This window comes from Pyrgilauda ruficollis, unplaced genomic scaffold (assembly GCF_017590135.1).
Source record: "Pyrgilauda ruficollis isolate IOZ18807 unplaced genomic scaffold, ASM1759013v1 scaffold14, whole genome shotgun sequence".
Lineage (NCBI taxonomy): Eukaryota > Metazoa > Chordata > Aves > Passeriformes > Passeridae > Pyrgilauda > Pyrgilauda ruficollis.
In genome coordinates, this window is record NW_024512543.1 from 11,046,788 (window position 1) to 11,071,254 (window position 24,467).

The following is a 24,467-nucleotide window of genomic DNA, read 5'->3' on the forward strand; positions in this document are numbered from 1 at the left end:
AGCTTTTAGCATCAACCTGGTTTAAGATATCATTCAGAAATCCTGGCTGCTAACTGAGGTTTATCTGTAATAAAAGGCCAAGGCTAGAGCAGAGTCTCAGAGGCTAATGGGGTAGAGCCAGCCCATGAATAATTGAGGGTATGTTCTCCATCTATGGCATTGAGTGGTAGCATTTGGGAATCCCAGGGTCCTCTGCTTTTCAGCAGTGAGCCCCTATGGCTGCCCATTCCTCACTTTCCTCAACAATGTCACAGAGTCTGACACCACCACTTGCAGTCTGTCCTTTGGCAGCCAGAAACCAGGCTTCTCTGAAGTCTTCCACATTCAGCCTAAATCCTGAACAAAGCTGGCAGGGACCAGCCACACCACCACACATGGGAGACTTACAGGGAAAAGAACAGCTGCCACATGTTAAATTTGAGTACGTTCCATACAGAAAACAAGATGCATTGTACCTACAGACTTACCCTTAGCCACTCTAACTAATGCAATTCCTCTTCCCACTCTAGGAAAAAAAAAAAAAAAAAAATCAAGAAACACCTAATGGAAAGAATTATAGCAGCTCGTGAGTGCTTCTTGATCACACAGAACAAGAAACGTCGCCAGTTCATTACTAGGGGCCTTGCTTCAGGCCACAGGGTGGTCACAACTCTGCTCTTGCAATATGAGTTATTGGCCTGGGACAGCTACAGAGCAGCTCATCGGCTGTGCACAAAATGCTTCCATGTGCTGAGCTTCTGCAGAGGCTGCCCTGGGGGCTTTGCTAGACAAACACTGCAGCTCCCAAGCACTCTGAGTGCTAGGCTGATTTCTAGTTCCAGCAGCAAACCTCCACCTCAGGAGAGGAGCTGGGAGCCTGGCCCAAGGAGCAGCAGCAGATTTCTTAATCACTGAAGGTCTGAGGACTTCCTGGAATCTTTTTTAGATCAAATTTATAAGTATTCAATGCCGTCTCCTTTCCTGCAGACTGACAACTCAAAGGAACTGAGGATTGAGGGAAACAGGAAAAAATGGGGACAAGAAACATCATGGGAATTCCCTCATGCTGAACTTCCAGAGCTAGGCAGAGCAGAAACACAAGGAAAACACAGCTCTCATAGTAGTGGAAGACATGCAACAAAAGATATCCAACCGTGTGCTTCTCCAAGAAATGGAAAGGAAAATTATCCCTAAAAATGCCAAGCATGCAGCACAAATCGTTTACGAGGAGAATACATCTGTAATTACAAGTTAATTTAGCTACCCTGCTGCCAGGAGTAACTGGGAGCAGAAGGAAGCGATCAGTGTCCTCTTCTCATTCCCCTGGGAGCAGCCCGGGCTGGGTTTTCTTGGTGGAACACCTCCCTCCAGTGGCCAAAGGCGAGTGGTTTCCACAGAGCTCGGGCAGCTGGGGACCCAAGTGGGGACAAGCAATTGTCCTCAAGTCCCCTGCTTTCTCCTTCCAGCTCCACAACAGGCTGAATGGAAACCAGCAGCGTCCTTCCCCACTAGGAGCCATCTGGTCAGGGCTGGCAGTTTTGCCAGGAAGTGTGGCCCTCTAAGTCCTGGGGCCCCGGGAAAGCATTACCACCTGATTAAAGCAGGGTGCTCTGCGAAAGCAACCAGAAAGGGGAGACTCCATGTGACCAAGAACCAAGCTCTCCTCAAGCACAGCCCCGGGCAGCCTAAAGGAACAAGCTGTACTCACAGGTAGGGCAGATCATTGCACACTGCTGTGGCTCCACGATCCATTTAAGCCCCTCTTGCTCTGCACTCATCTGGTCGGGGTTCCTGAAATCTTGACTTTGACCAGTTGCCACCAGTGTTTGCTGGTAGCACCCCAGTACCTTCTCTGCAAACTTCATCCTGTTTCTTCAAAACATGTATGAGGACTTAGGTCATGCTTACTACTTCCTAAAGCTGCAAAATTCTTTAGTACCTTAGATTCTTCTAAGCCATTTCATATGTTCAGATGCACCAATATGGTGCAGGATCTGAAAGAATTTTGAGATCTAGTTCATATCCACTTCTGAGCTGCTTAGCTGAGAAAAACAAGATTTTGTATAGTTGGTCTATCTACTTCTGAAGAGCTTTTCAGTCAAGGCCAGCATGTAGTGACATAAACAATGAAAAATGGCCATCTAGGTTTCTTCCTTCTCACAGTGGCAGGGCAGGGGCTGAGGAATACTACTGAAAGTGAGTAGGAAAAAATGATATAGTTAAGCTTGCAAGAGCTGTATGCACTGTGGGCATAGCAGCAAGCTTGTATTTCATCAGAGTTAGTCCCCAGGGCTTATGACTTCAAGCTGTGCAGATCTGAAGCAACATCTTCAAATACTTAGCTTAGAAGATAGCAGGTAATTCAAGGAACTATCACTCAGTCAGCTCACCCTAAGACAAACGTACTTCATAAAACAAGACAAAGTTTACTTTAGAATACAGCCCAGAAAAATTGTCACCTCCCCCTGCTGGGCAGGATCTTTACAGCCCACACTGGTCTCACACATGCGCATCAGACCTTTTGGTACTTTGAACAAACAAGATGTCAGTGATCTGCACAAAAAGCAGAAAGGGGTGGAGAGGAAGCAAGGGGAAAAGACCTCAATATACAAGTCACAGGCAGAGATATATATTTTTTAGCAAAGTCTTTATTACAGAAATATTCACCCTCTAGACTTTTATATCTGTACATGCATTTCTTCCAGTAGGAAGATGTTGCTAAAAACAGACAAAAACAAAAAAGGAAATCCAGAATGGGCTCCTTTTTACTTGCTGCTCAGCATTGGCATCTGTAACTGAACAAGAATCTTACAAATAAGAACACATTAGAGAATAGACTTTGTGTTACAAAAGCTAGCAAGCTTTACTGCTAAAGGTGCCTTCTGCTATAGAAAAGGTCAGCTTGAAGGATCTGTGCAGGAAGGGGCAGATATCTCAGAATTGCAAAGCCTTAAAAGACCTCCATAAAAACCAGTTGCCCAGTCATTCTCCCCAGTCATTGCTCTGTCCAAAGATGAGGACAGAGCAGGGACCCACTGCTGGGGACCCCGATCCCCTGCACCAGCCTTTCTCCCCAGAAGGAAAACCAAGAAGGTTTTGCCAAGTAGGGTTATTACTACCTGCCCCACCCCTGACAGGAGACAGCTCTGGAACCACCTCTGTAAGGCAAAGGCTCACTCACCAAGTACCTTGTAACAAGTCCCTGGCAAGGACCATCCACTTATCTCCCATCCCGCTTCCTGATGTCACAGTCATTGTACCATGTGTAACAGCAGGAAATCTGCTGTGCCCAAGACACCTCTAAAACGGAGGAATTGCACCCAGCTCTCCTATGTAAGCAGTTGGGGCAGTGTTTCTTGTGCATTTCCTACCTTCTTCTGGTCTACACCACTCCTTGCTGCTGACCACTGGCTCAATAGAACAAACAGCCCAGCCATTAGCACAGAAACCTGCAGCCTGCCCAACTGCAGAACCTGCTACTTATCTGCTGCAGTGCTGGCACTTGAGGCAGAACTCAGGATGCAGCCATGGCTCCAGACCACAGTGGAGTTAGAAGAATGGACAACTGAAATAAAAGCAACTTATTCCTGCATCCCAGCTACAGAACCTATACTGCGCACTGATATCAGTGGTATTCCCAATATACAGCATCAGCAATCCAGTTGGATCCCTCCATATTCACATCTAAATCCACAGCTAACAAATTTTATGTTCATAAAGGAGCAGGGGAAGAATCAAATTAATTGTAATCTCTATAAAGTTGGCAACCCAAGAATGCAAACAGCAGAGCCAGCCTGGGGCTGAGTCCACAGTATGCAGCAGTCTCTGAAGTAACCTCCAAGCTGACAGGAGCCAGGAAAGCAGAGCTAGGGGGAGAGGAAAAGATAGAGGCAAATGGGAGAAACACGTAAGCGTCAAATCCAAAACCCAAGGGATCCATTCCAGAAGCAGCTGAGCACCACCACCACAATCTGCCAGGTCACACTATGAATAAATAGGTAGGCTTGGCTCCCTCCTGGTGGCTTCTATCACACTCAAAGGGAAGAGCTTCACTGAAGGCAAGGCATAGCTGACTCCAGAAACAGGAGAAGCGAGTGTGACAGTAGCACTCTGCATTTCAGATGAGAACCTAGGCTGGAAGATGTATAGTAGGAGCTGAATCAGGTCAACTGCAAGGGACGAGAAGGCCTATAAAGCATGACTAGTTACCACCACAAGTCAGTGAAGCAAGTGAAGCTACCAAAGCACTGGAATCTCAACAGAATTCCTGGCTCATGGGACTTCAGGGGGGAGGTGAAAAGATGTGCAGAAGAGCAAGGGAGAGAAAAGTTATTGTATGTTAGGTCCAGTGGGTTGTAGAATGAAGATATGAAGAGTATTGTTTAACATGGAGCAGGCAGCAAAAGCATTGTCCCCTCAGGTTAATCGGTGTCTCATGTGGCACGAGGCAGTTTAAGTTCTGCTTCTTGAAGGAGAAATAATCCAGAGGCAGGATGCAGGTGGCCCAAGGGCCCTATTGCCAGAAGATCAGGCTGTGTTGCAGCTCTAACAGTTCTTAGCAGAGTGGTATCAGAAATGGGATGTCACAGGAATAATGGTCAATGGTTGGACAGTCTGGGTATGAGGCAGGAATGTTCTGTTTGCTCCTTTCTCTGTGGTGCCGTAGCTCTGGAGTCAGCCAGCTCAAGACTTGGGCACTTTGGTGTAGTCTTCGCTGTGTATGTTCTTGCAAAGTGAAATGGACAGTATCATCCCCAGCAGCTGGAATAAGTATGAAGAATGGGAACAAAATCAGCAACCAGACAGATAAGGTGGGAAGAACGGGTGATACAGGGGAGCAGAATACAGTGAACATCTTTCAATGACACCATACAGATGAACAGAGTTAGTCTGCAAGGCAAATAACTGAAATGACAAAAATTTGGCTTTATAACGATGTGACTTAATCTGGAAACTATGTTATGGACTTTTTAAGGCAACAAATGCGATTTCACTAAAGTGGGATTTTGCTTGCCTCAGTATTCTGGTTACAGAATTGCCAAAAGTCATATACAGCAGGCAGAACCACAAGTAGACAAGGCTTCATTAGATTTTTGATCCAAACAACAAAAGCCACACTTAGGCAGACACAACCGAGAGCTAGAACTGCACTGCCATTAAACCAGGTGTCTATTACTTGAGAAAACAGCTTTGTCTTTAAAAAGTCTCCATGATAAGACAATATAGGTTCATGTCAGGAAATGACTTACCTCTATAACAGCAACACCAGTGCAAACCCCAAGAATGATACCAAGGTTGTCCTTCAGCCACTCCTCTACACCATCCATGCATCCCTGTAGAGAAAACACAGCCACAAAGTAGAGAAGCATGGATCTAAAATTTTCAAATCTGTATCTAAATATCTCAAATCATAGCATATCTTTGCATGCAGGAATTATCCCAGTTACATGCTATACCACGTTTCATGGAAGCTTTTGCAGAAAAGGGCAGGATCCCTGTGACCCTATCCCTCCTTGCCCCGAATTCCACAGGTACTTCAAGCAGTAAGGACATGAAAGAAATGCGCTAAATTTTATGGGGAACAAAGACAAGACAGCCTCAGTGGAAGCTTCACAGGGCCCACTCACCTGCTCATGAACAGGCCAGTCAGCATATGTTGCAGTGCCATTGAGAGGCTCTTCCAGACTACAGAAACCTCTTCCTTCCACTAAGTCCTTAGATCTATTAGAGCAGGAGCATGGATACTCAGTATTGCTTTTGTTCCTAAGAATCTCATTATTTTCCCATTCCTTTGCTCCAGTCCAGCCACAGCAGGCAATCTAATAACGAGAGAGAGATCATTACAGTCTTACACTTTGCACTGGCAAGATAACTGCACATGACAATAGGCAAGTAGAAGTACTCAGGAGCTCTCCATACAACACCAGTCAGGCCATACAGTTTGGATGAATTAGCTGCACTGAACACCACCCTGGTTACTTATGTATAGAGCTGTCCAGAACACAGGGACATTATTTCCTACTAAAGAGCCACTCTGCTAGCAAAACAAGAGTTCAAGGGCCCCGGTCTCAGTTGTGGCCCGGGGGCAGCAGCAGCCACCACACGATGGCGTCCCCATGCCACCAAGCTCCAGCACATCACCGCGCACCAGCGTCCGCCTGGGCGCAGTACGGACCAGCTGGAACTGGGAGAGGGAAAACTTTCCATCCAAAGAAACATTTACATTCCTACACGGCCGCGTGATGAAGCCGTACTTGCTGAAGGGAAAAGCACATCAGGAAGTCTAGCAAGGAGTAAGATCCTAAGCATGGATGCCAGTGCTTGCCCTGTGGTGCAGAGCAGAAAGGCTGTCTATGTCAAGGTAGAAGTTTAGGGAAAAGCCTTCTTTGCTCGGAAAGGAAAAGTAATGTTTCTGCTATAACAAACATGAGACACAAACAGCTGAACATCCACATCAGGACAAGCATTTGGTTTCCAAAAGAGTGCTGTGAAGACACAGCTTCCAGAAGGATCTACATCTCCCTCACAAGAGGTCTGGACTTAAACTCCCAGTTTACAGAACCCCACCCCCTTTCAAATGATAACTCCAGTGTGTGAGACGAAGTAGACTCTTAACTCTCAAATTCTTCATCTCTGCAAAACCTTTTTCTTCCGCCCCTACATAAAGGAAGGGCTCAAGCAGTAGCCTCTTTCCACAGTACAATCAGGCTTCTCTTGAGTTCACTACCAAGGAGTTGCAAGTAGAGTGAAAAAACATACATAAATCATTCTCCAAGGAGGAGAAATACTGCAGGTCAGTGTTTTGCAGACCAAAGAACAGACAGAAGACAAATGCTGTTACTTGTACTTACTACACATCAGTCCCATGCTGGCTGTGTATTTAACTACCCCAGCCAGCCAGCTCTCAAGCTTGTGGTTTGGCAGTAAACAGCTGTCATGACTCCAGTGTGCTTGAATACCCTCTAGCTGCTCAAGAGCTGACCCTGATGCTAAAACAGAAACCATGGGCAGCTGGATGGCTCCCAAGAACGCTCATACTTGCAGAAGAACCAGCACAATAAGCAAGCAACATGCACCAAGTAGTAAGGCAGGTGGTGCTGCTGACTTGCCTGGCAATAAACTAGGGATTTTTTGCTACAAACATCATGTGCAAAATGTTTTTTTTTTACACACATTAGTATTCAGGAGGCCCAGCAGACAAAGAGAAGAGTTAGAGTGCCATTTGATAGGCTGAATATATTAGGCCACACAGCCAACACTAGCGAGCTCTAACACCCAGCAGGCAGGAATGGTTCTGACACAGAAGCAGGACCATTTTCTAGTCTGCAGGCACCAAACCTCACAGGCCACTTTGTAGACCAGCCAGATCAATGTGCAATAGTTATTTCTCTGTCCTCAGCCTAGCTTTAAAGGTCATTGCCTGCACTGACAAATAGCATAATCTACTTCTTGTTGCACCCCAGGACTCACCTGTGTCTGCACATAGTCCCATGCATCTTGCAAGTTCCTCTTATCTTCATCCGAAGGGTCATACTTTTCAATCAGGTCTACAACTATGTCAGACAACTCAACTTTCAACTGGCAAGAAAAAAAGAGGCAGGAGAGTTAGATATCAATTCTTGTAGCCTTTTCTTTGGTGTTTCAGATAAAGCTACAGTCACTCACAAAAGCTGGCTGCAAATAGTTGACAAGTACAGATAAGGGCAGCAGCTTTGCTGCTGTAACAGCCAAAGCACCAGCAAGTTCTTGCCTGGACACGAGGAAAGCCTACAAACCAGATGAGCACTAAGGAAACAGAAAGGGTACGGTTATCCTGCTAAGACACAGGCTGAACAACTAACTGCCTGCTCCAGACAAGACAGATGTGCAAGCTGAAGGACAACACTGCCTTAAGGACTCACAGGTTATGTGTTTCTAACTTCGTACTGCAGATGAGACCCTAGTCCAGGATCTCGGCCACTGCAGTTCATCTCTACTGCTCAGGGAAGGTGTAAGCCACTCTGCTTATGAATGCAGACCGGTTTTCTGATACACAGCTGATGGAAACTTGCCTTTTTCACAAGGTGTTGATCTACCTCTCCCCAAACTCCCACAAGTGCTGTTTCTATATTTAGACAGGAAGTATTACAACTACCTAAACTGCTCATTAACAGTCTTATCACAAAGTTCAGGTGTATCAAATCATCCCTTCACCACCATTCCTTTTCCAGAGATATTTACAACATCCTTCAGTTTGATGAGAGGTGCAAACTACCACTTGGCAGACTCCTTCACCTTCTTCCTCCCACCTCCTTCCAAAGCTCTTCTTAACCAGCCTGTAGATGAGGACTACTAAGGACAGACCCAGATGCACAAGAGGTTGGAGAAAAGTGCCATTTGACTGCCTGAGGGATAGGACAGAGTTACATCTGCCCAAGCACCAGGATGTCCCATCCCACATATTACCCTTTTGACTGATAGTGCTACAGCATATTTCAAATCAGTGAAAATGGGTTCTCTCTTTTCTTTTACTATCAAGCATTTTCAATGACCATGGAAAATACCAGGACACTCAGCAAAAGGAAGCACTGCCTACTGTTGAGAGAAGCTTCTCTACATCAGCAACTCCTCTTCCTAGGAAAACTGCAGCTCAGTTCCCTGGGATCAGCTGTGTCAGGCCAGACAGATGGGAGCTGCATGATCTTTCTTCTCATGATGTCTATCTCTTCCCCTTTTAATTACTTCACTTCCCCTTTTCCTTCCTTTCAAATCAAGGCAACCTGACCTGGTTCTCACTAATGAGATTGGCCGTGGCTGCTGCCATAAGCCTTATCAGTTACTGAACCTCTGAGCTCCCACCCTGACCCCTCCTGCACACTGCTGCTCCACATGCAGAGGGAAGCAAGGAGAACTGGGTTTGTTTTCCTACCCTGGGCCCACCCAGCTCCTTAGCTATTGGGTCAGATGGAGCCTACTGCCACTTCTGCAACAATCCCAGGACCCCACCACAAACAGACAGGACTTGAACCTGATGTCTCCAACCACAGCTACATAGGGAAGCTGTGTGTTTGCTTTACCCTTACTCTTACAAAAGAACGGGCAAGAAGTCCTGCAAACAGCTCTTGTTTCAAAAAGTGAAGCATTTCAAATTAAAGAATAAAATTCAGGCATTCCTAGGTGTTTTAACAAGCAATCTGAGAGAAGGGGAATATTATGCAAACAATGGCACAGTTCTGGAACCACACATGCAGCTTGCTTGTGGGTTTAACCCATAGGGCAGCCCAAAGGGAAAACACAGGCATCTGCAGCTGTTCACCCTTAAGCACCTGGAAGAGGAAAACCGAAAGAGCAAGAAGCTAGAAAGGCACTTGGAGCACGCAGGCTTTCAGCATCCTAACCATCTTCACCCATTTAAAGCTATCAGGACTTAGCACTGTGTGAGACATGAATGCTTCAGGAAATGGCTACCCTTGCCTTTGGGGCTTCTTGCTCCTTCCCAGCTCTAGCAAGCCCAGTGTCCAAAGGCACAATCCCACCACCTCAAAGCAGGGGAACTTAGATCCTGGGCACCAAAGCCACAGCTCACTGCCAGAAATCAGCAAGGCTGTCAGTCTCCCCCCAGCTACTGAAGAGGGAGATGGGGAAAGATGAATGCCAGAGGCAAGACCAGGTCTTTCATCACACAATGGATTGTGCAGGCTTCTTCCCCTATCAGACACTGGCAGTCATCTATCCTGTCCCTGTCAGATGCAAGCTAGATCCTTCCCTCAGCACTTATTAGCATCTAGCCTGCACACAAAAGCAGGCTCAAAAAACAGAAAGGAACATTCCTCTGCCTTGTTACTTCAGATTCTGAAACTCATGCATAGTCCATAACCCCAGACAAGTCACTGCATGCAATCACACAGGCCTGTTTGCTGCAAACAATAGCTAGCAAGTTGGGCTATTCCCAAAACACCACCATCCTCCTTTACTCAAGGCACTCAGAGCCAAGCTGCACAGAACTGTGTGAACTAGGCCAAGAGAAAACTTTTCCAGGCTCTCACACATTTAGGGGCTTGTGACCCACTAGATGTAGGGGATAGCAACATTCAGTTCACAATGCAGAATATCATTTGCAGCATTTGGAATGTTACTATGTTGTTGTCCATAAAAAAACCCCACCCCACAGTTTCAGTCACCAACAAGTGTAGGGAAACAAATATTGTTTTAATATTGCTTTCCAGAAGTACTGGGCAATTCCAGTCTGAAGGGGCATTCCTCTAACAATGCCCATGGGAGAGGCCTTCCTGTCAGAGGCTCAGCCTTTTACAGTTACACTATTTCAGTATACTTTCATTTGTCAGTGTGGGGGAGGATTTTGACACCAAGAAGGAACAGATATGCCAACAGTATCTTCAAGTGAATCAATAGAAAAAAACACTTCAGTTACAAGTGAAGGAGTGAGGATCACCTTGCTACATTCTGGATCCAAAATCTTTTCCTTCACCCTTGTTCTTCCTTGTTTTATATCTAACCAAGTTCCTGAAGTCAGAAAGAAATAAACACAAAGAACACAATAGATACATCTAGGGACTGGCTGTTGAGCAGTTTCAGTGTGCCTCACTGTGCTCCAGGCTGCCCTGGGATGACGTACAGCCAGTGAAGCAGAGCGACTTGCACAGCAGCACTGAAGCGCAGCCCCAAACCACTGTGCTGGAGGTTTCAGCCAAGACCTTCCTCAGGCAGTTTTTCTTAGTGCTCTAGGCAGGTACTTTGGAGGATCCCTGAAAAGAGAATGGCTCTAGAAGAGCTTTTCCATTAATTTTGTTCATTAGGGACTGAACAGGAGCATCTGTTCAAAGCCCAGCTTCCCTGACCATTCTCCCAGATCTGTAAAAGTGATGATCTCAGTCACTCCAACAGCTGTGCAAAACAACCCCCAGCACTTTTAAACTCCCCCTGGTTTGATGAGGTTTAAATGGAGAGCTACAGCTTAAAAGTTGGAGTTTTCTAGAGTAGATTGGCAGATGGAGGAGAAATGCTAACAAAGGTACAGAATTTCCTGGTCTGAAGTCACACTTCCCCATTGCAGGGGAATGCCCATCCCCACACCTCCATATCTGCATTAGTCAGAGCTGTTTGTTGAGAATTATCTTTACACACCAGTTTTAGTCACTGTTTTAGTTTCTCCTTCAGCTTCTACCAGCCCAGAGAGCAAGCTACAGTCACACCACATTTGGCAAGGAACCCAGCCAACAGCTGCTCACTCACCACAGTACAAAGCCTACATCAGTTGTGCTGGTGGCAGGCACCTTCCCCCTGACCCAAACTTCTCCACCAGGCCCCATCCATAACTTCCTCAACTGTTCTGCTTTCTGTAACCATCCAGCTAAAGGATTGGCTCAGGAGAGGCAAGGACAGCCATACAGTGGTACATACAGCTATGCAGCAAAGGACAGGGTTACCCACAACTTGTACCAGAAGTGACCCCACAGCTATAACTTGTTTCCACTGCATAAATGCAGTAGCTGAAGTAGCTGAAGGCCTGATCAGGCACTGCCTTGGCCAGGGAGCCTATACCCATGATGAATTGTTGCAATGCTTAGGTAGTTCAAAAACAGGTAGTTCCCTTTTACACTACGAAGCATACTGGAGCCCTAGAAGCACACACTGAAACTGCCTTCCTGACAAAGGGATCCACTTCAAAATATTAAACCACTTGGCTTTAAAGCTGTAGAACAGGAACCATCAGATATTTGGGGTTGCTTCTGTGGAAAGAGGACAGTTATTCCAAGAAGAGTTTTACCCACAGATGCAGAAAGACTGAAAGGACAGAACAAGATGGCACAAGGAAGAAGACCAGTCAAAAAAGAGCCCAGGCTGGTAACTCCTCAAGGCACCAGCGATGGCAACATGGTAGTAACCACTGCTACTGCATGCCTAAATAGTTGTCTACAGCAGGATCAAGAGGAATTGTGGTATAAAGCATTTTAGGACTTTTTTTTTTTTTTCCACTCTTCCCACTGCCCAAAAATACAGCCTCCATACCAAATAAAGCTTCATAATCCTTGAGAAAGCAGCACTATTGAGGCAAATACAGAAAAATCAAACAGCAAAGCTATTGAGCTGAGGTAGAGAAAAGGAGAATCCATTTATGCCTGCTAACAGGATAGCCCAGTTTGGAAGAAAGAATTTCTAGGTATCACTCTTCTCCTAAGCCAAGACGAAGGAAAAGATGCATGGTAATAAAGACCTACCGTTTCTTTCTGGAAGTAGATGACCAGTGCAGCAGCAATCTGAGCTAAGAGGATTATCATCAGGCAGGTGAAGTACTGCAAACAAAAAACAATATGTGATCACTGTCAATCGTTTGAAAGGTCTGAATATAAAAGTTAATAAAACTCTCATATACATGAGAAATCACAACATGAGCCAACGTCTTCTTGCCCACAGACAAACTCTGCTATCAACAATGCTTTCCCAGGAAAAGGCTGGGACCAACATCAGACCAGTGCAGTTCAGCACTTCTCCCATTAGGCCAACAGAAAGCCTTCAGGAAGGAAAGGGTTTACATGCACTCTCTGCTTGTGTCATCTCAACTGGGACTCTCTCTCCCACAGCCAACTCCATTCGCAGACCATTCCAGCCTCAATCAATCAGCTGGACTCTGCCTACCTCAAGTCTCAACAGGAAAAAAAAAAGAGTCAATTTTACAAGCCTAATTTTTTAATGTGCTTTTTTAAAAAATCAATTACCCTTTAAAAAATACGATTTTATTTGTTTGAGGATCTAAATTTAAGATCCACCAGCAAACTGCTGAGGTTACTTTTAAATGGTGGCAGGTACTATTGCTAGACAAGGAGATGCTGCTAATATCAGGACACACAGTGTGTGCCATGCTTTGTTTCCAATACATATGTGCTCTGAATAAGATAGAGTCATGTAGCAGGCTGAGGTGTATGAAGCTGGTATGATCTCACCTATCACAGACAGAAAGCTTCCTATAGATGAACTGTTTGAATAGAGGCCCTGACATATAGGATATTCCTAATTGGGTCTCTCTCGACTCTTGCACTTTCCACAGATGTCACATAACAGGACACTGTCACTCTTCCTCTTTTCTTTCACTGCCCTTGGAACTTGCTCTTCCACCACTGAGAGCACAGTACTAACTGGGAAGTCAGGATGAGGGGGACAGGGTACACTTCTCAGTTGGCAGTCCTCAACCCACTGTGTGCAAGTGTCAGTGACATCCTCTCCCATTCACAGTTCTGAGCTTATCAGTAATGTCTGAGGAGCTCTGCTGCAGTCTGCTGACCGCTGGAGAATTTAATGTGTGCAAATTAAGAACTAGATCCAAGTTGACCTAGCAGAAATAACATCCCCAGGAGACTGAAGCCCCATCTACAATCCAACAGATATTTTGCAGGAGATGTATTAAAAGCTGGCTCTAAAACAGGCATGAATACTCTCACCAGACCCAAGAGACATCGGATTTCATTGACGGCTCCAAGACAGCCCAGGAAGCCCATCAGCATGGTAAGTGCCCCAACACCAATGAGGATGTATGCACCAGTCTTCAGGGAGGGAGATGACATCTCTGTGGGAGCCAGGAGAGGGAACAACATTAGCTACAGACAAAAAAATATGTCTGCCATCACCATTTATAGAACTGCATCCTTATCTACTGATAATTGTCTTTGTCTGCTCCAAACAGACTGCACAGATGTGCACCAAACACGGTGAAAGATAGATGCCTCTCACTGTCTTCTGATGAAAGTAGACTTAAAAGCCAACCTGCAGTTCTCCAGAGTCTAGAAGACTCAAGGTCATGCTGAACAATTGAACCTTGTTTGGAGAAAGTTATCTCCTTACTGGAATTTTACTCCCTCATGAATGTACTTCAAGTAACAGTAACATAAAAGATGATCTACTCCATAACTACTGTCCATTTGCTTCAGTTCCCTTTGCTATCTTCAGGGAAGCTTTCTTCCAAGTCCTAAACCCCATTTTTGGATAGTCTTTTCACTTTGAAGCACTATTTCTTGTTGTAGCCATTCTGTTTTCACTTATCCACTTGCAGTCAACACTGGGACAAACTAACTCTGCGGAGTGAAACATGCAGCAAGCTGCAGCTAGTGTTGCGCACAGATGATGTGACAGGTTACTCAGCAAGTCTGGGTTGAATGGCCTGTGGCCAGGCACTTCCCACAGGCTGTTGCAGCACCTGTGCACAACACCCTACAAACAGATGCTATTCCAGGATCAAAACAGATATAATACCCAAATTAGCTACTCTTAAAAATCCACCTAGATATCCCCTGCTACTGTTTCTAACGTCTTCTAACTTCTGAATGCTCAACAGTTTTTCAACCGAGTTTAGGTCAGATTATTTCAGATTATGCTGGTGATGTCAGCCCTCTCCCCTCAGCATTTAGTACTGCAAGCAACAGAAGAAAAACTCTTACATTTGAGCTGGTCAGCTGACTATTTCTTGCAGACTATTTCTTGCATTGCAGCACAAAAGTTGAAGTAATACTCTGTCTAGAAACAGTAACTAGAAACCTCATCATTAAGAGACATTCCTATATCTGCAAGCTACAGGGTGTAGGGGAATTCTGGATGTCCACTGATTAATGAAAATAACATTTTTAGAGCTCAGCATTTAGTTTCCTGAACTAAGGAAGTCTCAGGAGGCAAACTTCCTCTGAGCTTCCCCTGAAATATGTTAAAGGAGGATAATCAAGCCCAGACTGATACTCTCCCCCCTAATATATACTTCCCCCTGCTTCTGATATGTGGCACAAGCCACCAGCTTCTACACTTTTTTTTTCCCTAAAACATGCTGAACAGAAGAAAGTTCAGTTATCAAGAAGTGAAGCAGACCCATTTGCCACACAGGACACTTCAGCCAGCCCTCCCTGGCTGGACACATGCCACAAACCCCAGGATCCTGCTTCCTCACCAGTCCTGTGACACTTGCTGTGCGGGTTATGTGCTGATACTGCAAAGCATTTACTGAAGCAGCAGCCTTACAGGAGTGGTCTTCACAAATCTACCCTATTCCCTCCCTCAAAATCAGCTCAGCTATCATGCAAGTCAGTGTTCAAGTTGCAGCATGTCCACAGCGCTAGAAAGCAGTTGCTTCATCAAATTCCTATCAGAAGAAAGAAAAAGGTACTTTCAACTCAAAAACCCCTTGGAGAACTGATAGTGTCACGGGACAAGAGCCACACTTGCAGCTCTCATCTGCAATAGTCTTCTCATCTTGCAAGAGAAGGCTCTGAGGGCATTCAACTCCTGCCTGTTTGCCGTCACTCCGTGTTTTCCCCTGCGCTGGGCAGGCAGCCAAGCAAGTACAACAGGCTCCTTTGGCAGCAGATGGGTGCCCTCCCTGATGCCTAGGTTACTAAAGCAGAGGGAAAGAGGGGCAAGGCATGGGAAAGGAAGTGAGGGGGCAGGGAGAGAGCTGATACTGGAAATCTCCAGGAAGGAAACTAAATTCTTAAATGCTCTGTTAGCAGAGATTCCAAGTAAATGGGAAGAAACAGGGCCAAGTTCAGGGACTTATCCCTCCACAAGTGGCTGTAACACCCATCCACCTGAGGGAATCAGCTACTGACCCAATGGTACTAGTCACACCTCAGACTGTGAGTGGTACTGCAAATAGCCAGGCCATGACAGGCTCATTTAGGCTGAGTGTACTGCTTCTGCTCATGCTCCCACTTTATTAATGAACACCCCTTGCTGTGCTTCTTGACCTTCTAGTACTGCAGTAGCAAGCCCGATGCCACAGCACAAAAGCAGAATAAGGAGCAGATCTGCATGCATGGTATTAGCAAGGGTGTCTTCTCCATCCAGCACCTTTCAAACCAGGTCAGAGTGCTCAGCAGGACTTGGGAGATAAAGTCCTTTGTGGAATCAGTGTAGCTGGGAACAGGGCTATGAATGCCATTACTGTTCATTCCCCACATGCAGGCAGCCCTCCTGCACTGTCTGAGGCTGGTGTCCAACTCAGCAATTCTGAAGGTAGTGACAACAAGTAACCAGAGCCACCAAGCAGAAAAGTTTGAGGTGTTTCTAGGAAAGAGCTCAAAGGAAGCAGAGCTTGTGAAAGATGGAGCCAAGGTACTCATTTGCTGGAAGTCCACTCACAGTCCTCTGAAGCCCAGACTCTGCTAAGCCAGCTCAGTTTTTGGTTTTTGCAGAAAGCAGAGCCTCAAGACTCAAGTCAAAGTTTGTGGCTGACTTTAGGGAAAGAAAGCTAAGCTCCTTGCACAATACAGAACACCTCTGATGCCCAGGGTAAGTCTCATCAAGCATAATCAAGAGTATGTTTTAGTAGTCAAAGCACTTCAAACACACACACCCTCCAAATCTGCTTCCTCCACTGCTTAGCAACAAACACACCATCTCCTTTCAATGTAGATGAAGCATCAATAAAACCAGGTACTTACTTTCTTTGGCATTTAAAACATTTAAATTGAAATAGATCATTACAGAAAGAAAACAGTGGAGGACTCACACAGTGAAACTGCATTAAGGCATTGGGGGCCTTTGCACATTATGGTAATAAGGAAATCATTGTGAAAATACAGAGCATGCAGTGAAAATAGGATTAAATACTGGACCCTGTGTTTAAGACAAAATATTTGGATTGCTGGTTGAAGAGGCAGTAGTCTCACTCAGTCTGACCGTGGTGTTTCAATCAACAAGACTAAGAGGAATGCTGTGTCTCCAGGGCTGCTCCCTTTCACCGTGCGCCTGATAACAATCCCATCTTGCTAAACACCATCTTACTGCTCAGGCTACAGACCGTGCACAAAAGTATTGCTGTTCCTAGATAACACCACGGTCAAACACAACCCCAGAACAGAGCCAATTTAGAAAAAGAAGGAAGATGGAAAAAACCACAGTCTTACGGAGAACTGCAATGAAACTCGTTTTGTCGGCCAGAATCCATATTCCAAATCCCAGGATCACAGCACCCAGAATCTGAAAGAGCAAGAACAAAACATACACGGTTTTGTGTAAGTTATAAGCTTAGATTCATAAGAGGAGGCAGTCACTATTATCCATACTTCCAGTTTAAAAACAATCATTCCTTGGCTGTTCCCACCCATCTCCCCTATGGTACTCCTCCCAGGGTAAACAGGATTAGCACAACTCCAGGAAGAATGCCTCAGCCAACTGCACAGGAGCCGCAAGATCTGCTTGGCAGTTTTTCACACAGTATTTTAATAGTACATAATGTTGTATAGGAGGACCATTCAAAACAGTCTGAGGAAGAGACACCCTGCTGCTAGAACAATGCTTTCAGAAGCAAAAGGTAAGTACATTCCTTCTGTGAAGAACGAAGGAAAGACAAACATGATTTTAATTTTTTTTTTTTTTTTTAAACAGAGAAACCCAAGAGGCTTGGCCCCTACTTTCTGGTAGAATACCTGAGCCTCAGCAGAGTCAAGAATTATGAAACATTAGCTGTGGCCTCTGCTTTGCTCACCACACAGTCTTATGTAGGGCAAGGATTAGTAGAGCAATACGTCCCTGTGAGGACTCAGCTGAATCCAGACACTGAATTCAGCAGCCAAGAAATGCTAAAATTTTCCCATCCCACTTTGAAAGGTGAGGGGAAGCATGCTCTGTTTTAGCCTTCATGTATCAGCAACTCTTCAGGTTTGATAAGAAGCTGAAAATTGTGCTGTTCAGACAGCTAGGATTGGAAAACACTTGTGCAAAGGTTCAAAATAGGCTTTGAAGAAACAAGGAGTGGACAAGAACTGCAAGTGGACTGCAAGCAGCTGTTCTCACATCAGCAGGATTTCAAGATAGGATGAAGTGAAATAAACTAACAGGGCTAAAGAGAAATTGCAATTCTGTACTTCATTAGATAATGTTTCAATACTTGGGAGACATGGAAAATGCCAAACCACCACCCAAAGCAAGCTGACAGAGAGGGTTGCATGGACAGGCATTGGCTCCACACTTTGAAAGTTTACGCTAGGCTTCAGCTGCTCATAAAAAGAAGCTTTTCTGAACAAAGATAAAGTCACAGTCTGAAATAAGCTGCTTGCAAGCTTTCCTGTCTTGGCAGAAGGTGCATAATGTAGTTAGCTCTGGAGACAGCATTAGAAAGTAATCAAGCAAGTTCCCACCTACGAAGGATACTGACTCAGCTACAGAAAGAATGTAGCTGCTGTACCCCAGAAAAAAACAATTCCCCCTTGCCTTATGTCCCAACATGCTGCTCACAATGCTTAGTCTGCTGATCAAGCCAGAAAGGCCCCTTGAACATGCAACAGCTGGGACACCTAAAAATTCCTCTCAAACTTGGTAGTATCAAGAACTGTTGAACTGACAGTTTAAGGCAGTCTCACATTTCAACTATAGCTTTAATAAACATTTGTTTTAACAAAGATGCAAACTGAGCTGTATGTGATATCCCTTTTGGTTCACTGACCCTGATATGTCACCTAAGTTTTGCTGTTGTTGACAAAACACAGAAGGGCTGCTGAGCAGAGTTCCTGGGAAGTTATTTGTTATGAGGTGCGCAGACTATCCAAGGCCTGTTTTCACTCTGATCTTTGCTCCAGTCCACAACTTGTGCATTTGCCAGGAGCTGCTATGGAAAACACTACAAGGGGAAGGCAGGAAGACAATAACTACAGGCAGGGAGAAAATACTGTCCCATTAACAAGAGTGTATTTACTTCCTATCAGGATAATCTCTCTGCTCAGCATCTTCAGGAGTTTGCACTGTATAGCAAGGCTGCTTCTGCCACTGGCTGGGTTTCAGACCCTCCATAGAAGAAATCACATCTGCTTTCCATGGAGTTTAATTCCTCTGTTCCACTGCTGTAAACTCCTGAAGTGGGGAACAGATGCCTCCCCTCCTCGCTGGCGGGTGGAGGTTTCACCCCCAGTTTCAGCAAAATGCTCTGCTACACGCAAACCAGAAGGATGCAGATCCCTCATTATAGGGTCAGCAGCTTCCCACAGAGAGGTAGTCAAGAGGGGCTTGGAAAAACTGAGCTGTGATGGAGCTGACTCATCCTGCTGGAAAGAGCAGTTGGGGGTTCCCAGCTTTCCTTCCCCAGCGCTGCTTTCCTTCATGCTCAGATTGTGTGATGCAACACTGAATCTGGCACAGGGGTGAACAGAAAGGCTCTAAAACTGCAGGCTTTGCTTTAGGTAGCAGCCTTCTGCTGCATTTACTGAAGGATTAGGAGCAGGAAAGACAGTTATATATTCCAAACAAATAGTTTCCAGAGACTATTAAACTTGTCTTGCAGAGCTGTCTTCCCTTTAAGGAGAAGCATGTGCTGCAGCACGTGTCTGCTAGCCAAGAAGGCAGACGTGTTAAATTCTGATTAGGAAACTAAGATTATACTCCAAGCTTATCTGGTATCTTTTCTAGCAAGCAGGCAGGCAGCCCAAGTAACCTTCTTCCCTTCAACCAAAGCAGGTCAAACCCCTCCCTGAAATAAATCTCCAATACTGCAAAATACCACTAAGTCCCTGAACTACTTCAGCTACAGCAAGCGACCTTCTCACAGACCTCGAGCTGTAGAGAAGTGCTATTTCAATGACTAACTTCTAAAAAGACTCACCAGCATCTCTCTAAAGGCTTCAATCATCAGCAAGGCTGAAGAGCACACTTCAGCCAGTCAGGGCTGGCCTGTATGGGGTGCAATCACATAGGCTCAGCTCAAGGTCCAGAGCAGACATAGGGCTCTGTCAGCAGCATTGGTGCTCACCTTTGCTCAAGCACGCTCCTCACAAAGCTCAGCACCTTCAGGAAACCAGCAGAAGGCATTCTGTGCTGAGAGCTCACAGCAACTCAATACAAGCAGTTTCTCTACTAATTAATATAGCTCTAACACACTGTATAAGGTCAAAAATCAGCAACTACCCTCCCCAATTCAGACCCTGAACAACAGTAATGGAAAAACATCTCAGGTCACCTACTTCCTATGAGATGGAGAGAGTAATGTATGCCACCTTCCCCAACATCTGGCACATGCAAAAAGCCTGCCCTCATTCAAGACACAAGCACTCCCAAAATCTTCACTCTAGAGAAGTATCAAGCTCAGCCAGAACACAGCGGCTTTGGATACCTCACTTTGACAGAGCAGTCCGAGGGAAAGACAATGTCTGTGCTGCACAGCAGGGTTAAAGAGCTCATTTAAAGCAGCTTCTCCCTTTAGTCAGCACAGACCTTCTCACAATACATCCTACTCTAAAGTTCTTACTCTCCAGGTGCAGCTCAGTGAATCAGACCAGCTTTCCACAAGAGGGAGGGGTCTGGGTGCTACACCAGAGGAGTTGGCTTGGAGCAGGGCATGCACAAGACAAAGAACAGCTACTTCCAGTCACTTGCCACCCAGATAGGAGTACTCAAACTGGAGTTCTCCAGGACCCAGAGAGGGATTCAGCGCCTGCCATCCTCACAGTCTTGCAAAATATAGGAAAGTGCAGCGTGGATGTGGGTCAGCCCAACAAAGCAGTTCAACTCTGCCTCCTGCGTGCATACCTCTCCCCACAGGCTGCCGGCAACCATGCCTGGCTCAGCAGAGCAGGGAGAGAAAGAAAACGTAGAATAAAGATGCCACAATGACCCTAGACAGCATACAGCAAAAACAGTGACAGTGTTTTAAGGTACAGCTGTATTTCAGGCTGTCATCTTCCTCCTTTCCTATATGCTAGGCTGGCTTTCTTGAAGAGAACGTTCTCTACATTAGCTAATGAACTCAGACCGAGGTTTGGGCATTAAGGAAAACTAGACAGTGGCCAGATACTGGGCTTCAGCAAGACTCAAACAAACTGTCTTAACAAACACAGCTCTGCTTCCCAGGGTAGACTGGCTGTTATATGCTTCTTAAAATGTATCATTTCTTCAAGAGAGGAGAGAGACTGAATACTGATATCTGTAGAGGAGTCCTGCACTAATAGGAGGACAGACCTGGACTCAGATGATTTTTCCTATCTTTAAAGTGGACTAAATACTCAGAAAGACCTAGTGGCACTTGAAATACCTCTCCTCTCCCTCCCAAGAACCTTCCTCATGGATGTTCTGAGCACCCCTGACTTCGGACCATTAGACTGCAGTTACCTACTCTTGGGATGGAAGGAAACATAGAGAGCAAAGAGCAAGCACAGTAAGCCAAGGGAAACCAGATCCAGATGTGCCTCAAGTTCATCCTGTGTGCTACCAGCACAGGGCAGCCATGCAGGAAGCAGGAGTGAAGCTGTGTGCAGGGACAGAGACCAGAAAGCAGTGCTCACCTTATCATGATTCACTCCCCTCCCTTCTCTCCCAGCCTGATCCCTCCTTTTCCTTACACATTGCACAAAGAATACCGATATGAGACAGGCTATTTTCTTGCTGACATGTGGAAAGCTGAAACCTTGCACTTCCCCAACACACCATTCCACTGCAAGAAGGCATCACCAACAGTACCATCACTGCCCACAGGACATACAACATCCAGGCAGCAGAAAGATGCATGCAAGAATGTGTGTGGCCCTCCCAGACCCAATCTGTTCCAAAAGGAGCTAGTCTTTTGCTATACCTCACACTTGAAAATAACTACACCCAGTGGGCTGTTTTATTTCCCCAGACAAGCCTGTCCCAGTCTCCCCCACCTCCCAACTCCATTTCAAACAGGAGACTTGGACTAATTCATCTTGTCACAAATCAAAACCAGCCGTTGGGACTCAAACAAAATTAGAGCTGCTCTTTGAAGCCTGGCTGGCCTATTTAGGAGGGCACTGCCATTACTTGGCAGGTTTTGTAGCTTTGCTGCTCAGGGACAGTTCAGCTGCTGCTCCAGATGTGCCAGAGAAAGTAGTTACAACTACTCTCCTTCCAGAAAGGACCCATAACTCCTGCTTTCCCTTCCCAATGCAGGAATGGAGCTGTGTGCACTGGAGGCAGCAGATGGCTACTGGGAGTGGAGCTGCTTGGCATACCTGAGACTAACACAGGAGCTCTGACATCCCCCAAATTCAGGAGTGCCCTCCTTCCAAAACTCCAGCTATTTGATTTAATGAACACACTAGGCCAATATCCAGAAAAAAAACATCTTCTGGCTAACTTTGGTCCAGGCCTTCCTTCTTACTCCACAGATGCTCAAAATACTTACAAGGAAGAGGAGATTGAAAAGGAAGAGGAAGTACTTGGTGACTTTTAGACAGCCAGACCCCATCTTCTTTCACTTACGGGACCTAAGGGGAAAGCAGAGAGACAAGGAGTTATGTTACACACAGGTCCTCTGGGCAGCTTCAGAGCAACACCCTTACCCTGTGCAGAGCTCTGGGCTGTCTGGTGGACCTCAGAGCACGTGCACAGACAGCACAGAATACCAGAGCTGCCTTTTCAGGACAGTAAAACAGGGCACCAGCACCACACTACAGTCACTGCTGCCAAGATCTCCTGGAGAGTGACACAGAGCTATCAGCAGTTACAGAAGAGATTTAATCACAAATACACTGCTAATTCCATCACTATTTATATGGACTTTGCAATAGCAGCATCAATCAAAACACCAACCCTAGCTACTCCTTCTGGTGGTGAAAAGTGATGCAAACTACTTCAATTCCCTGACAGCAGTAAAAAAGATGCATGGAGCTTCTGGAGCAACACAGATTATTAAAGGCAACAGAGACTATTAAGGGGATGGAGCACCTCTCTTCTAAAGACAGGCTGTGAGAGCAAGACCTGCTCAGCCTAGAGAAGAGTTGACTGAGAGGGGACCTCATCAATGTCTATCAGTATCTGAAGGGAGGGTGTAGAGGATGAACCAGGCTCTGCTCGGTGGTGCCAAGTAACAGGACACGAGGCAACAGGCAGAAACTGATGCATAGGAAGTTCCACCTGAAAATGAGGAAGAACAATTTTGCTGTGCAGGTGACCATACACCAGAACAGATTGCCCAGAGAGGGTGTGGAGTCTTCCTCAATGGAAATATTCAAGAACCATCTGGAAGCAATGCTGTGTCATATGCTCGGGATGACCCCGCTTGAACAGGGAGGTTGGACCAGATGACCACAGTGGTCCCTTCCAACCATTCTGTGATTCTGTCAGCTTTCCTGCTTCTCCTTCCTGGCCCAGAATCAGTTGCTTCCCACATAAACAACAGAGAACTTTTAAGTTCCTTAAAATTTGCTCTACCCAGCTCCTTGCTCCAAACACACCATGCCACTTTAAAAATCACCAGCCAGAGGAAGAGCAATACCAGGCTGCGGTCACCAGCCTGGCCTGGGAAGAAACAGCCCTAAGAGAGAGCAAGGTCAGCAAGGTTCTCTGCTGTCAGCCTCAGTGTACCAAGGATCACCACAGCCCAGTCCGTTCTTTTGTTCCAATCAAAGGCTTTCGCTTAATCCTATTAAATATTTAGGTTAACTCTGGAGCCAAACTGGTATGTGGCCTTGTTGTAACTGGCTAGCCTTCACAACAAGCAATGGTCACCCTCAAACTACCAAGAGAGAACACAAGACTGAACTCTGTGGCTCAAGCTGCTGCTCTAACTTCAAGGAATGCCATGGCTAGAGACTGTGCTAAGCTCATCACTGCACAGCACCTCACAAGATGTTATTGAGATGGGAAGCAGAAGAGATATAAAATGTCAGCCAGCTGTGCTGCAGGCTGGTCTCAAACCTCATCTGTATAGCAGTCATTGCACCTAAGGAGCTCTTACTGCACAGCCAAGTTAGCAACATGTCAGTTTTTCTTCAGTTAACTCCTCAGGTCAGAGGCCATAAAGCCAGTTGCACCCAAAAGTAAGTCCTTCAAATGAGCCATGGAAAAGTCCTGTAATAGTTTCTGGTCCATATGTACACCAAATATCAAACACACAGCATTGCCATTTTTGGTGCCCCTGGATGCAGCCATCACCATGATGCACTATACAACAGCTGCAACACTACCAACCTAGGAAAAAGTGAGTGAAGGCTCTCTGTTAGCAGAATTCCTCCTTTCCTCTGCAGCAGAAATGTTCTCTCAGGCCACTAGTCCTGGAAGGTACCAACACCTAAGGCTGCACTTGGAGAGGTTAACTAAGATGTAAATTTTCCCATCCGGCTGGCTTGCTTCCTGGCTTCACCACGAACACATCTCCTCTTAATAGGATCACAAATTGGAGCCTGGCACTCTAACCAGAATGCAAAGGCAGCCAGATCCCTAGGTGATGATGAATTTCTCTTGTGGGAGTTACAAATGTCTTTCTCTTCTTTAACCCAGCCAAGAACTAAGCTAGGTAACAACTTCCTGCACAATGCACTGGACTTCTTACCTTAAGACATCTGATCCCAGGTGCAATCCTCCTAATTTTCAAACTGCAGGGGCAAGTTCCAGTACTCACTGACTTGCTTTCTAGCACTAAAAGCCGTATGCTGCCTATTTAAACTCTGCCCACATTGTTTTGATTTGTCAGGAAAACAGATTTGCAAAGCTGTTAAGATCTTTATAAAAGTTATTTCAGCTAATTAAGCAGAAAAGCAAGTTTACTGGGGAAAAAGATATGCCTG

General features: G+C 45.7%; 1 protein-coding gene across 2 annotated transcripts in view; it reads right to left on the bottom strand.

Moving 5' to 3' along the window:
• Nucleotides 1–2,584: 2,584 nt before the first annotated feature.
• CD82 (CD82 molecule) overlaps nucleotides 2,585–24,467 on the bottom strand; it is a 38,463-nt gene continuing 16,580 nt past the window's right edge. For both annotated transcript variants that reach the window (XM_041460105.1, XM_041460106.1), the window contains exons 2-9: nucleotides 22,085–22,166; nucleotides 16,863–16,935; nucleotides 13,416–13,540; nucleotides 12,198–12,272; nucleotides 7,450–7,557; nucleotides 5,607–5,798; nucleotides 5,229–5,312; nucleotides 2,585–4,740 (exon numbers count right to left, since the gene is read on the bottom strand). In XM_041460105.1, coding sequence (XP_041316039.1) covers nucleotides 4,663–4,740; nucleotides 5,229–5,312; nucleotides 5,607–5,798; nucleotides 7,450–7,557; nucleotides 12,198–12,272; nucleotides 13,416–13,540; nucleotides 16,863–16,935; nucleotides 22,085–22,147 — 798 coding nt within the window. In that variant the 5' untranslated portion in view covers nucleotides 22,148–22,166 and the 3' untranslated portion in view covers nucleotides 2,585–4,662. The remainder of the gene's footprint in view (nucleotides 4,741–5,228; nucleotides 5,313–5,606; nucleotides 5,799–7,449; nucleotides 7,558–12,197; nucleotides 12,273–13,415; nucleotides 13,541–16,862; nucleotides 16,936–22,084; nucleotides 22,167–24,467) is intronic.